The 15,660-nt window shown below is 46.0% G+C and overlaps 1 protein-coding gene across 2 annotated transcripts in view; it reads right to left on the reverse strand.

Moving 5' to 3' along the window:
* Nucleotides 1-1,049: 1,049 nt before the first annotated feature.
* The window catches only part of LOC106612384 (protein phosphatase 1, regulatory subunit 37), a 58,064-nt gene continuing 43,453 nt past the window's right edge, over nucleotides 1,050-15,660 (reverse strand). Inside the window, exons 6-14 of one of the 2 annotated variants that reach the window (XR_014378862.1) lie at nucleotides 14,054-14,204; nucleotides 13,769-13,924; nucleotides 13,119-13,231; nucleotides 6,677-6,818; nucleotides 6,326-6,492; nucleotides 3,688-6,085; nucleotides 3,369-3,467; nucleotides 2,279-3,245; nucleotides 1,050-2,106 (exon numbers count right to left, since the gene is read on the reverse strand). Coding sequence is in view for 1 of the 2 variants with exons in the window: in XM_082956163.1 (XP_082812289.1) it covers nucleotides 3,379-3,467; nucleotides 3,688-6,085; nucleotides 6,326-6,492; nucleotides 6,677-6,818; nucleotides 13,119-13,231; nucleotides 13,769-13,924; nucleotides 14,054-14,204 (3,216 nt within the window). In the remaining variant the exon portion in view is untranslated. Of the gene's footprint in view, nucleotides 3,246-3,368; nucleotides 3,468-3,687; nucleotides 6,086-6,325; nucleotides 6,493-6,676; nucleotides 6,819-13,118; nucleotides 13,232-13,768; nucleotides 13,925-14,053; nucleotides 14,205-15,660 lie in introns of both variants that reach the window. The other variant, XM_082956163.1, reaches the window with a different exon arrangement.

Here is a 15,660-nt window from a genome sequence, read left to right on the forward strand (position 1 = left end):
CAACTAACCTGTATCCCCGCACATTGACTTGGTACCGGTACCACCTGTATACAGCTTTGTTATTGTTATGTCATTTTCTTGTGTTACTTTCAGATTTTTTTTTTACTATAGTTTATTTAGTAAATATTTTCTTATCCATTTCTTGAACTGCATAGTTGGTTAAGGGCTTGTAAGTAAGCATTTCACAGTAAGGTCCACACCTGTTGTATTCTGCGCATGCGACAAATACAATTTGATTTGATTGTGTCCGTGGTTCTAAGTGAAGTGGATTACTACATGTAACCCTCTTACATTAACCGTCTTAATTCCTTCCATACAAAGCAGTATCACCTTGCCTCATACACCTCAGACCAGGTCACATCCCCTACCTCAAAACATAAGACAGTGCAACACTCATTGAGATGCAGGGTATTCTAATTCTATATCGCCACCTTAGAACATCATACCAACCTGAAACCAACAAAGGTGATTGTCATTTTGCATAGGCATCTCACTCCATCCATCCCTTCCGTCTCTCTCTAGTCTGGTTCTAATGTCTCAAAGCTCCAGAATTTGTACAATGTAGGTTAGAAACAGCTTGGATCAGGCCTAGGAAACACTACCAAAGGCCTCCTACAAATACCAATTTTATTAACTTGAGAGTCTCTATAAAACTGTTGTGCTGTGACATTGTCAGTTAAACCCATCCCATTTCCTTCCTCTTATAGAAAGCCTTTTTAGGTCCATGCCATGTTGACCAATAAATTCCTCTTCTCTACATCGGAATAAATTAGCCATTGGCTAATTTGCTTAAACAAACAAAAAGTATTACCGTTGAGCAACATTATGGAAACACTAGCAGCATTTACTTTGCTTGGTGATTGAATAGTACTTACCAGCGGAATAGCAGTGCAGAACAGATTTTCAGACCTGCAGTACTTTGTACTAAATATGATGGTCCGTCAAATGAAGTACTTTCAGAAAACTCCCAATCACTTCCATGCAGAATATCCAATAAATCAATGCAGTTCCCAAAGAGTATTTTAAGTGAAACACTCCCAGTCACTTCATTAGTCATTACATGCATTTATTTGAGAGAGAGAGAGGAACAAAAAGAGTTGCCATACATATGTGATTACCAGCACATTTCAATTAATTTAACAAATAATTAAAAATGACAAAAGAAATTAAGCATTACAAATAGTGAGGGCTGCACAGCAATGACGATTTGGGTTGAAAAACAACCTGGTTGACCAGGGGAGACGGAACAGAGGGATTGAAACAAGGGGCTCTATTCAACCAAAACCTATATCCAGAGGATCCCGCAGTTGAGAAAAACCTGTATTCTTCTTGCACTGTAAGAAAGCACCTTTTTGCCTTACCCTGGAATCTTTTGGATACCAGTTGAATAGGGCCCTTGGTAGCTGGCCCATAGGTTCACAGTGTTGGGCATTCAGGGCTTACGTGTCCTCAGTGTTGTTGGGACGTTCACTCAAACTTTCACCCACCTGTTTGTGTTCAAATCAATGTCCTCCTGGCCTACAAGAGTCTTAAGCAGTAGCTGCTGTTGAGTAATACAGTATATCTATATCTAGAAAGGAAAACACCAGCAGCCCCAGGTGGCCATAGCTTAACCGAGCACAGTAGTGTTTAAGATGTGAAGTCTCAAAACAGGGATAGTCTCTCAGTCGATGTGTTATCAGAGTGATGTCAACCACCATTCACACTGCCCCTCCTTAGGAAAATGTCCTTTTCCTTTATTTTCATAACTTCACTCTCCCTCCCTATTGCCATAACCGTTGATCCTTCCACCCAGCAGTCTCATTTACCGCAGACCCCCCCCCCGCAAAAAAAAACAACTCTACGGAATAATTGCTCTAATTTGAATCTGAAATATACACCAAAGGGGGGAAATCTTTAAAAGCAAACCCCATGGAAAATAACTAATAAAAAGAGGGAGAGAAGGGGAGAACAATAAATCACAAAGTTAAAGGCTCATATAAAATAAATACAAAACGACTGATTTCTCCAAGCAGCAAAACAAAAGGAGATGAAATTTAAACCTAGTCGAGTCAAAGGCAACATTAATCCTGTGTTGAGATGGCACAGTGTTGTACCAGCAGAAGACTGAAAGAAAGAGGGGAGGACACGAAAGACAAAGTCAGAACTACTTTTTCTTTATACTCCTATTGAGTGTCACACTACATTTAATCACTCTGGTCAGACAAACATGAAAATCCATCTGGAAAATAATGTCTGATAACTGTCCGGTGGAGGAAAAAAAGAAGGGTAGACTTACTCTGTAATGAACAGCATTACTCCATCAAGGCAGATATTTTGTCATCCAACATTTACAGAGGTTTCCAGAAGGCTTTAGATTAGAGTAACTCTGCTATCTGATCCCAAAATAAATTTTGACCGAGACAGCGCGTTTTTGGCAGATGACAGATGGTTTGGGTGTTCCAGAGCGTTGCTGGAGAGACTGGAGGAGAAGATTCCTGAGGGGACCAAAGCGAACGGAGAGGAAGGAACAGAAAAGAAAGCGGTCACTTTGGCAGAGATCCCTTACGAGGTGGGGGGGACAAATAAAACTAACAAGACAAATACCTTCTCCTGTCACGCCCTCCTTGGTTATAAAACCCTCTGTGCCTAACTGTCATTGTCAGAGAATGACACACTAAAAAGCCAGTGGGTCCTCTTGGCTGGGTCCCACACTGTCACACACAGCTGTGCACATTCTCTTTCCTCCAGCAGAGGGCAATAGTAAGGTTTTGTCTCAGTGTGCACGCTCACAACACTTTCAAGAACACAGGTCGGGGTGGAGCAGGGGGTGAGCAGTGTGTGTCCTGTGTCTTGGGTTAGAGCAGTGATTAAGCCCCTCCTTCCCTCTCTACCCCCCCAGCTCCCTGGTACCTGCATGAGTGTGGTTCCTGATTGACGGAATGTAGTGATAGGCAAAAGGTTAGTGTGATTCTCTTCCTTTCTTCTTGTTTTTTTATTACTTTCTTTAAAATATGTGTGTGCGTTTCGAGTGAAGACGTAGTTAATTCCTTATGTGCTGTGATGAAGCTCAATGATTATTGTTTTGTGTCTTTTTTCTATTTTGTTGGTGTTTTACTTAGATGACAACTGGTCCTCTGTTGTCATAGAGGTGGTGGTGGTGAGTTGTGGGATTATGACAATGGAAGAAAAAAAATTGTAGGAGCAACAAGAGTCACCGAGACACAGACGATACGAGTCCTGTGTTCCTCTCTCCTACAGAACCACTGCAGAAAAAACAGAAAGGACCAACATTAGAGAACACATTGGCCAACCTACACTATATCAAATAACGACGTCTCATTTTGTGCGTTATCGCAAATGTGTCGTTGTAGTTAGTGTAGGCGTACCATGACAGGGCTATGGTGCGTCTCTCCCAGTCTCCAGGCTGGCCTCCAGCAACAGCTCCTCCAGGTCCTGACCACAGCTCAGCTCTGCTGTCACACTCACTGCAGAATGCGCACACACACACACACACACACACACACACACACACACACACACACACACACACACACACACACACACACACACACACACACACACACTTTGTCAGACTTTGTGTGTGTCTGCAGGTGTACTATGTGTGTGTGTGTACTGTATCATGTGTCGGTCACAACCCTGTTGTCACACTACAGACAGGGTGTTCCCTCAGAGCCTGTGACTCACCGTGCTCCATCACACAGCTGCCAGGCCCAGGCTTGGGGCCTTCGGGGTCCAGCAGGTGAAGGACAAACTCTGGCTTCAGGCCGTTGGGCAGGGCCGAGCCCACCACCTCCTCCACGCTCTCCCCCTCGTCTGTGGAGCTCTCGTCTGGGGACTCCTCTGCCTTGGGAGGGGAGCTACGGTCCTCCACCTCCAGAGAAGTGTCTGTCTCGGCTGGAACAGGTGAGGGCTCGGTGGGAAGGGTGGTCTGTGATTGCCCCTCTGGTTGGAGAGGCTGCTGCTGTAGTTGCTCTAGAACAGGATGTTGTTGTTGCTGCTGTTCCACCTGCACAGGAAGTGCCTGTTGTGCTAGTTGCTGCTGCTCCTCCTCTGACAGATATAGTCCCTGTTCTGCTACACTCTCCGTGGCTCCCTGCTCAGAGGGATTCTCTGTCACCACCTGTCGGTGTGCCTGTGGAAGTGTCTCTGCCAGTTCCTGTTCTGGGGGCAGAAGCTCAGAGTCCGGCTGCACTGTTTCAGGCTGTGACTGGAGTGGTGCTGTTAGAAGCAGACCCCCCAGGGGCTTAGTGTTAGTCTGCATCGCTAGCTGAGGCGCTAACGGTTGCTGAACTGTGTCACTAGCCTGTCCCGAACTCTGTTCCTGCTGTGGAAGCCGTTCTGACTGCATCTCATCTTCCTCCTCTGTGTTGGTTTGAGACTCTGCCTGTTCACAAAGTGTCTCTTCTACTGGGTCCTGACTCTCCTCCTCCTCTCCTTCCAGCACAGCTTCAGTGAACTGCTGCTCAACAGCAGACTGTTCTAGCTGGGGCTCTGTAGTCGTCTCTACCATCTGCTCTGTCTGTTGGGGTGATGCTAGGAATTGAATTGCTACATCTTCTGTAGGAAGGGACGGTGTGTGTGATAGCTGGGCTGCTGTTCTTGGGCTCTGCTCCGCCAGTACAGGTTGCGAACTGTCTAGAACGCCCTCGACTTCCTCCTCTGTGGGTTGGGTTAGGAGGTTGGATGGTAGTTCTAGCGTCTCAGACGGGTCATTAGGAGTCTCTACCACGGCCTCCTCTGAAGAAGGTTCCTCTGGCGCAACAGGACTCTGCTCCGTCTGTTTAGGATCTATTGTCTGTGGTTCATCTAAACTCTGTCTCACCTCCTGTATCAGTGGCGTGGGCGTTGTCTGGGGTTGTGTCTGTTCTGTCAGGCTCTGTGTCACCTCCTGTGTCAGTGGCGTTGTCTGGGGTTGTGTCTGTTCTGTCAGGCTCTGTCTCACCTCCTGTGTCAGTGGCGTGGTCTGGGGTTGTGTCTGTTCTGTCAGGCTCTGTGTCACCTCCTGTGTCAGTGGCGTTGTCTGGGGTTGTGTCTGTTCTGTCAGGCTCTGTCTCACCTCCTGTGTCAGTGGCGTGGTCTGGGGTTGTGTCTGTTCTGTCAGGCTCTGTGTCACCTCCTGTGTCAGTGGCGTTGTCTGGGGTTGTGTCTGTTCTGTCAGGCTCTGTCTCACCTCCTGTGTCAGTGGCGTGGTCTGGGGTTGTGTCTGTTCTGTCAGGCTCTGTGTCACCTCCTGTGTCAGTGGCGTTGTCTGGGGTTGTGTCTGTTCTGTCAGGCTCTGTCTCACCTCCTGTGTCAGTGGCGTGGTCTGGGGTTGTGCCTGTTCTGTTCTCACCTCCTCCTGTGAGGGTTGTGAAGGGGGCTGTGGTCGATGTGTGGTTTGCTTCACTAGTGACACCACTGGCTCCTTTGAGGCCTGGGGGTTGGACAGGCCAATCTTCCCCAGAACCTGCTGCTGGTCAGAGGGGCTCTCTACTCTGGTCACCATGAAGATCTTGTGGCCCCTCCCGGGGCTCGACACAGAGATACAGCGGCCCGGCGAAGGGGGCGTACCGGGGGAGCCCGTGGACTCCGTGACGGTGATCCCTGAAATGAAAGCCCCCGTAGCTGGTGGGGTAGAGGGGGCGGTTGGCATCTGTGAGGCACTGAGGGGGTGCTGGGTTGTCGCTGCCCTGAGTGAAGGGCTAGTGTGTTTGGGGACAGGGGAGACGGAGGGAGCTTTAGAGAGAACCACCTCTTCCTCCTCATCGTCGTCTGTGTCCGAGTCTGACTCCAACAGCAAAGGCAACACTATTCCCTCAGAGCGCACTGCCGATTGGCTGTCAGTCAGGCTCTCAGTGTCTTTTACTCCTTCCTCTCCTCCCTCACACTCACTGTCTTTCCCATCTTTTTCAACATGCTCGCCGGAATCAGCTCCATCCTCCTCTTCCTCTACGGTTCTGTCCTCGGTGGCGATCTCGGCCATGGAGGCCGAATGCATCTGCTGCTCGGTCTCCTCCTTCTCCTTAGCTAGGATGAAGTTCCGCTTGCAGCCGTTCTGGATCTCAGCCAGCAGGGAACGCTGTGTATCGATGAAGCTCTTCACCTGGGAGACAGAAGGAAAAAAGAGAGGGATGAGCACTAGGAGAGATCGGGGGTTTATACGTTGATGTTCCCCCATCTACGTCAACCCTACTCCCCCCCCCCCCCCATTCCTAAAAAATATTTTTCCCTGGACAACACAATTCATCTTGACAATGTATTACAAAAAGGGCAAATTGCATACAGTTCCCCCTCCACTCTGTACTTCTCCCCATCACCCCCCCCACCTTCCCCCATCTCTCACAGTCTCTTTCTTGGGCTCTCGGTCCAGATCGAGGCGTAGGAGGGAGGTGTTGACTTTGAGGGCCAGAGAGAGGGCCATGAGACCCCCCGTCTTGATCTCGTTCTCCCTCAGGTCCAGACGCAGCAGCCGGGGACTCTCGGCGATGAACTCTGCCACCGCCACGGCACCTGACATACAGTACAGGGGGAGAGATGGTGGTACAGGGCTCAGCTCAATGCCTTTTCACACGCCAACAGCTCCGTTTACATGCACAATGAGTTTTATTTTCAATCAAAATGATTGTAATAGCTGTAAATAGCAAAATAAGGACATATACCACATGCGCACATGCGCACACACAAACACACACACCCTCGCAGGACAGCTTGGTGGACGCCAGGCCCAGCCGGAGCACCGAGCGGTTGGAGATCAGCCCGTCCTTGAGCTTGTGGACCCCCTCGTTCCCCACAGAGTTATGGCCCAGATTTAGGGTCTCCAAACTCTGGGTACAGGGCTAGAGCGAGAGAGAGGAACAGGGTTTACACATAGCATAGGACAGTGGGCAGAAAATATACTGTGACATACGAAGGAAAGTACAACACAGTACCACCAGATGACTGTATCGATCACTTTGAAGATGTAGGTACAGTTGAAGTCGGAAGTTTACATACACTTAGGTTGGAGTCATTAAAACTCGTTTTTCAACCACTCCACACATTTCTCGTTAACAAACTATAGTTTTGGCAAGTCAGTTAGGACATCTACTTTGTGCATGACACAAGTCATTTTTCCAACAATTGTTTACAGACAGATTATTTCAGTTATAATTCACTGTATCACAATTCCAGTGGGTCAGAAGTTTACAAACACAAAGTTCACTGCCTTTAAACAGCTTGGAAAGTACCAGAAAATGATGTCATGGCTTTAGAAGCTTCAGATAGACTAATTGACATCATTTGAGTCAATTGGAGGTGTACCTGTGGATGTATTTCAAGGCCTACCTTCAAACTCAGTGCCTCTTTGCTTGACATCATGGGAAAATCAAAAGAAATCAGCCAAGAACTCAGAAAAAAATTGTAGACCTCCACAAGTCTGGTTTGTCCTTAGGAGCAATTTACAAATGCCTGAAGGTACCACGTTCATCTGTACAAACAATAGTACGCAAGTATAAAAACCATGGGAACACACAGCCGTCATAGTGCTCAGGAAGGAGACGCGTTCTGTCTCCTAGAAATGAACGTACTTCGGTGCGAAAAGTGCAAATCAATCCCAGAACAGCAAAGCACCTTGTGAAGATGCTGGAGGAAACAGGTACAAAAGTATCTATATCCACAGTAAAACGAGTCCTATAACCTGAAAGGCCGCTCAGCAAGGAAGAAGCCACTGCTCCAAAACCACCATAAAAAAGCCAGACTACGGTTTGCAACTGCACATGGGCACAAAGATCGTACTTCTTGGAGAAAGGTCCTCTGGTCTGATGAAACAAAAATAGAACTGTTTGGCCAAAATGACCATCGTTATGTTTGGAGGAAAAAGGGGGAGGCTTGCAAGCCGAAGAACACCATCCCAACCGTGAAGCACGGGGGTGGCAGCATCATGTGGTGGGGGTGCATTTCTGCAGGAGGGACTGGTGCACTTCACAAAATAGATGGCATCATGAGGGAGGAAAATTATGTGGATATATTGAAGCAACATCTCAAGACATCAGTCAGGAAGTTAAAGCTTGGTCGCAAATGGGTCTTTCAAATGGACAATGACCCTAAGCATACTTCCAAAGTTGTGGCAAAATGGCTCAAGGACAACAATGTCAAGGTACTGGAGTGGCCATCACAAAGCCCTGACCTCAATCCTATAGAGAATTTGTGGGCAGAACTGAAAAAGCGTGTGTGAGCAAGGAGGCCTACAAACCTGACTCAGTTACACCACCTCTGTCAGGAGGAATGGGCCAAAATTCACCCAACTTATTGTGGGAAGCTTGTGGAAGGCTACCCGAAACATTTGACCCAAGTTACACAATTTAAAGGCAATGCTACCAAATACTAATTGAGTGTATGTAAACTTCTGACCCACTGGGAATGTGACGAAAGAAATAATGGCTGAAATAAATCACTTTATTATTCTGACATTTCACATTCTTAAAATAAAGTGGTGATCCTAACTGACCTAAGACAGGGAATTTTTACTAAGATTAAATGTCAGGAATTGTGAAAAATTGAGTTTAAATGTATTTGGCTAAGGTGTATGTGTATGTAAACTAGAGTCACATAGTTCAAGTAACAGACATCTCAACATCAAACTGTTCAGAGGAGACTGCGTGAATCAGGCATTCATGGCCGAATTTCTGCAAAGAAACCACTACTAAAGGACATAAATAAGAAGAAGAGACTTGCTTGGGCATAGAAACATGAGCAATGGACATTAGACCGATGGAAATCTGTCCTTTGGTCTGATGAGTCCAAATTTGAGATTTTTGGTTCCAACCGGTGTGTCTTTGTGAGAGGAAGAGTAGATGAACGGATGATCTCCGCATGTGTGGTTCCCACCGTGAAGCATGGAAGAGGTGTGATGGTGCTTTGCTGGTGACACTGTCAGTGATTTATTTAGAATTCAAGGCACCCTTAACCTGCATTGGCTACCACAGCATTATGCAGCGATACGCCATCCCATCTGGTTTGTGCTTAGTGGGACTATAATTTATTTTTCAACAGGACAATAACCCAACACACCTCCAGAATGTGTAAGGGCTATTTGACCGACAAGGAGAGTGATGAGTGCTGCATCAGATGACCTGGCTTGCACAAATCACCCGACCTCAACCCAATTGAGATGGGATGAGTTGGACTGCAGGGTGAAAGAAAAGCAGCCAACAAGTGCTCAGCATGTGTGGGAACTCATCCAAGACTGTTGGAAAAGCATTCCAGGTGAAGCTGGTTGAGAGAATGCCAAGAGTGTGCAAAGCCGTCATCAAGACGAGGGTGGCTACTTTGAAGAAGCTAAAATATAAAATATTTTGATTTGTTTAATACTTTTTTGGTTACTACATGATTCCATATGTGTTATTTCATAATTTTGATGTCTTCACTATTATTCTACAATGTAGAAAACAGTAAAAATAAAGAAAATCCCTTGAATGTGTAGGTGGGTCAAAACTGTTGACTGGTACAGTATAGTAAAAACAATGTATTGTACGTGGTGCCTACATGTGCATGTCTCTCTCCCATTATGAGAGTGCAGTGGAGGCAGTCACAGACCTGCCAACTCTGTCCAACTTCTTAGAGTACCAGACGAATCTCCAATTTGGCGCGCGCAACTCGCAAGTCTAGTGCAAAGACATTTTAGAAGCATTGCCTCTATAGCTAATCCCGGACACCCACTCATTCTTCATCGGGCAGTCTTGTAAACCCCTGACTCCATTTAATGCCAAGACGTTTATATTTATTTTGGATTATACTTTTGTAATGCTTTTTGTGACCTGGATCATAATTACAGTACCAGTCTATCAGGTTGCGTGATCCTCGTAACATTACGTGGAAAATATAACTAATGGGACGCAGAATTATATGTATATCATACTCGCACAAATGCGACCAGTTATTTTTCATATTTGCATTTAATTTCTTTCACTAGCAAATGCGAGTGAACTGCTGTCACTTTAGAGCCCACTGAATGTCCATCTTATGTTCGAAAAGGGATTTGTTCATGCGTTTACGTACAGCTGACAGTTGGCAAACTCAGCATCACAACAAACAGGAGGAGGGGCAGACACAGGGTAGCAACGTCAAATAATGATGTATTCATCTCAATGTCCATTGACACAAACTCCGTACATGTCTGTGTGTTGCAGCTCGAGAATCAGGATGTTAGATTTACTCAGTGGATTTATTTTTATTAAAATGTTTAAAAAACTACAAATAAATCAAGCCCTATTCATTTCTGCGTACTTTTAAATTGGATCTCGTACCTGCGTACATGGACAGAGAATTGCATAGTTGGTACGCAAAATGCGTGCATGCTGGCAGGTCTGCAGTCATGGGATCTTTTGCATGAGTGTTAGAGGAATGTCCAGAGCGTGTCTTCTGCACCACTGGACCCAGTCCCTGATGGGAATGCTAGCTGACAGGCCTCTCCGAAGACCCGGAATCTCGTGTCTACGTGCCAACATTCCCAGAAGGCCTCAGTATTCCCAACACCCCCCACACTCCTCAATCTAAAGGGACATCATTCTAGTAGCTGCTGCCTTTCATTTCTATATTTTGATATGGTGAGGTAGGAAGTATCAGTCATACCAAACCTGTCCATCTGGGGGTCCGACTAGGCTTCATGCCAACTGGATGATATACAGTATAAATCACAATGATTTATACTGCTGCACCAATATGACATTTTTGGCCGATACCGATATCCAATATTTTCCTTGCCAAAAAAAACGATAAGCAGTCCAGTTAAATAGTTAACACACACACACACACACACACACGTCACTACAATCCCTGGTCGAATCCAGGCTGTATCACATCCGGCCGTGATTGGGAGTCCCATAGGGCTGCGCACAATTGGCCCAGCGTCATCTGTAAATGGTAAATAAATACTTGTTCTTAACGGACTTGCCTAGTTAAATAAATGTTACACACACACACACACACACACTGACAAAAAAGTTATTTTGTTGGCATTTATCTATGTCCCCATTACCAGTAAAACATAATCAAAACCTATTTCTTTCATTTACTTGCTGTTGTGCTGTTTCGATGTTCATTTGTTCAGTCGTTTCATTTTTAACCAGGATTTCTATGGAATGCCATTTGGGTCTTTGCGTATAAATGGAATGCTGTTTGGGTCTTTGCGTGTCAAAAAAGATACATGTCAAATAACACTATTTGACGTGTCAAATAACACAACATAATCTGTTTCAGAGCTAGGTGTCATCTAAAATAACCCTAATTTATAAGACAGTTATTATTTGATTAATGGTGGTCGGACCCATAGCCACAATAAGGATTAGCCACAATAGTGGACTTTGCGGTTAGCCTTCAAAATCAAAGTTTGGCATAATTATACCATTTGTATTAATTTGCTTCACTGTCAATGACATACTTTTATTTTGAAGGCAAAACGCAAATTCCACTATTGTGCATAATCCTAGCTTCACAACACATAACCCGGTCTGGTCGAGCATCACTAGCCAGATGAAGCTAGCTGGCTGCTTATAACGTTAGCTTTGGGAAACAGGGTTAAGTAGCTGGCTAGCTATTTATTTTCCTGAACTGAAGTTCAATTTCAATAGGCAAACAACAAGTGGCTACCTAGCTAATACTTACTCACAAGGATTCCTAAATCATTGCTAATAATAATGAAAATGACTGTAGTTTCTACTGGTCATTGTTTTCAGGCTGGTTGTATTTGTGCTAGCTAGGTACCAAGCTAAAGCTAACGTTAGCTACCCCAAAAGTTGCGGTCAAACAAATTATGCTTCATTACCAACGCGGTATTGTAAACGCATCAGTCGTGACCGGTGTTTGCTTGTTTGCAGACTTTTTTGTACAGCTTTGAAAGTGCTACTGTAGCTTTTTTGACATGCAAAGACCCAAACGGCGTTCCATAGTATGTATGTCGTGAAGCTAATAGCAGTGACGCTATTACTGTGCAACTCTGGTAGGGCAACATTTGAAAAATAGCGCACTTGGTAGTGTGTACCGGTGCTTGACCAGTCGGCGAAAGCCAACATCACCCACGACAGAGAACGGTTGATTGTCAAGGGCAACAAATTCCATTATCTTGGCTTTAATGGATTTCGCCTTTGAGTTGTCTCGCTGAAATGTTCTTACTCTTTCAAATGACTGCTCGACTTGCTGACTGCTCAATCCACACAGCAGATAGTGTGTGGGCTAGGTTAGGAATGCTGTGTTGCACGTGTAGCGCAAAATGTTACGCGGCGTTATTACGTCATGCCCTTACGTTATATAGGTATGCACGGTAGCTTTGACATCGGTTTTTAACGTAGGCGTTAAACTAGACAGACATCGGGCCGATACCGTTGTTGGCATTTTTAGCTAATGTCGGCCGATATATCGTGCATCCCTAATCACAATATCTTCCACCCAGTCTGAAAAACATGCCTGCTAGTCTTCCACACGGTCAAAACATGATCTTTCTCTATGATAAACGGACTGTTGGGAGCAGCACTAGTATGTGCATGAGCCACCATCCCACTGACTGACAGGCCTAGATATAGACATCACTACCATGCCTAATTCAAGGCACAGCCTTTAAAGCTGAGCCCAGTTCTCCTGGCAACCGGATCAGTGATAATGGCCTGTACCCAGCTTCTCTGTCCTGACAGGACAAGCCTGAGACAGGCTGGGCGGGGGAGATAGCAGTGGGAGGGAAAGGGCACACCAAAGAGTTACATTGCACTGCTATTGACATCACTGGAAGCAAAACCTGACTGACCGTCAGTCACATTAGCCATATGGGTGGGATTCTTTACAGTTCATTTAACTGTATAACTTGCCTCGACCGTGTTATGAACTTCATGTACAGAATGGTGTCCAATGTAACTAACGCATGTCTATGGTTCTGCAGGGAACCCATAGGGATTCATAGTGTGTTTTATATGGGGGACATGTGAGGCAGGCTCCAGACCTGTTTAATCAGCAGAGTCCAGGGAGCACATGCAAACCACAGTTTCCTCAACCCTAATGACTGTATTACATTTGTATGTGTGTGCACGCACATGATTGCTGATGCTTCGCACTTCACTGTACTTGTGCATGTGACATTAAAACATCTTATTTTTTGTTGTGTGTGTGTTTACCAGTGCAGCTGCGAGGTAGCCCATGCCGTTGTGCGTTAGCTGGTTGTTCCAGAGCACCAGAGTGACCAGGCCTTTCCTCTGTTCCTTCAGGCCTTCACAGACATAGGCCAGACCTGCACACCACACAGAGGGAGAGGTAGAGAGAGGTTAGGGTTAGACCTGTACACCACACAGAGGTAGAGAGAGGTTAGGGTTAGACCTGTACACCACACAGAGAGAGAGAGGTTAGGGTTAGACCTGTACACCACACAGAGGTAGAGAGAGGTTAGGGTCATGGGTAAGAATTGAGGTTAGGGTCATAGGTAAGGGTTGAGCATGCGGTTAGTTTGGGATAAAAAAAAATACGTTTGTGGTTAGAGAATGCTGTTCTTCAAAACATGTACAGATTATTTGTTACAAGGAAACGAGAGCCAGAGAGCAACTATTTCTGTATTTTGGACTACGAGACGGAAAACTCAACACTGGGTTATGAGGTTGTCATGTGATAGAAAAGGTGTGTGAGAGAGACAGAGACAAGAAACAGAGAGAGAATGAGAGAGAAAGAGTGAGAAAGAAAGGTTCAGACAGGGAGAGAAAGGGAGCGAGAGAGGACTGGACGAGAAACAGAGTGAAGAGGCTGGTGAGATGATAGCAGCGAGCTGTATCCCTACCAGAGTCCAGTATGTGGTTGTTGCGGAGGTCCAGTATCTGGATGTTGCAGTTGAACTTGAGCAGGTTGCCCAGCTGTGCAGAGTCCTGCAGGCCGTTCAGCTTGTTATCAGCCAGGTACAGCTCCCGTAGGTTCATGTTCATCTTTAGAGCCGTGGCTGGAGAGAGAGAGATGAGAGAGGGAGGGAGGGAGACACAAATGATTGAAGGATGAGGAAATGGAGGCAAAAAAACTTCTCGGTTAACACAGTGATGATTTCCTGTCTCCCCTCTTCCTGTCCTGTTACCCAGCAGCATGAGTGGTCGTCCAGAGAGCCCAGCGTTCTCCAGGTGCAGTACAGCAAGACTACCGCTGATGCGGAGAGCCCGTGCCACGAACGGGGCAGAGTGGTCCAGCAGGGGCGTGTTGCGGGCGTCAAGGTACTGCAGTGAGCTCGTCTGGGGACAGACAAAAACACAAATTTCAAAATCACATTTATTTTATTTAGCCCTTTTTACATACGCAGTTGTACAAAGAAAGGAGCCCTGTTTTCTAGATCTCATTACAGACCTCATGAGTCACTGACACATTCTTGTTACAATCAGAGGTAGAAACAACATTTTCTCCTCCGTGTAGACATGCTAACCCATGACAGCAGACAGTTTTGCTTGCGTCTTCGGTAAGCCGGTGATCTATAGCCCACGTACTGTACGCTGGGGCTAATATGGGCCGCCGGTAGACTAGCGGTTAGAGCATTGGGCCAGTAACCGAAAGGTCGCTAGGGGAAAAATGCCGATGTGCCCTTAACCATGTGTGCACAAACGCGCTCGTATAGAGGACGTCCTTGAAATATATATTGGATAATCCTCCCAGCATCCCTGGGTGTGGGAACAACGTGCGCAGACAGGCGCGCACACACACACACACACACAAACACACACCCCCCCTTCGGGTTTAACTGTGACCTGACCTCTTCCATAATCCAGCAACCTCCCGTAATCTGTAATCAGAGCTCTGATAGTGATGACTCACGTCACCGCGCCAGTTAAGAGCATTATCCCCTGGCTGGTACTGGAAGCCAATACCATTATTCTCTAACAAATACGTACAACTCCCATACAGCGATGATAACATTTTCATAACCATGTCCAGACACGCACAGCACCTCTGCAAATGTAAAGGACGTCGCACTGCTTGCTCAGAGTACTGCTTCGCCTGCGATTTGGCTCAGAGGCTCAATCCCAGGACCTCTGCCTTGCAAACACGTGACCTCCCTCCTGAAGCGTCTCTCTATACATCACACTATTGAAAAAGGCCTTCAAATTGCGCACGGGGCGGCGCTTCACGCTGAGGAGTGAGTTTCACAGATCCCCGCCTGCTACACTAACACGTAAGCCAAAAAATGCGCATGCGTGTATGTGCTCTGAACATATGACTACAAAAAACCTTCGGCATGCCCGAGCATCCGATCGCCGCCCCAGGAGGTGCTTAAGCTGGAGACCGCAGGCAAGTCTCATCATCATACATGCCCAGGGGAGATGTCTTTCTAAACCGACGTGGACTAAGTACTAATGACTCACTGTGTTTCATCAACTCAGGGGATAGGACACGTTGCAAACCCCGTTGATTTAAATGCATTCAACACATGCTGCTGGATTCTACCCATTGTGTCATTTAAAGAGCCAATCCCTTACTTATGATTGCTAAATACTGTCAAATTTAAAAACACTTGACCCCATTCCCTAAAAGTCAAAATATTGGACTATAAATGGCACCTTCCTGTATTATACAATGTTTATTCTATTCTACTGAGCCATTTACTTCATTCATGTATTCTTAACTTTTCTTATTGGTTGTTGCTTTGTCGAGGAGGAACCTGCAAGTAAACATTTCGTTGGACGGCGTATACCATAC

Source organism: Salmo salar, chromosome 09, assembly GCF_965601325.2.
Source record: "Salmo salar chromosome 09, fSalSal1, whole genome shotgun sequence".
NCBI lineage: Eukaryota > Metazoa > Chordata > Actinopteri > Salmoniformes > Salmonidae > Salmo > Salmo salar.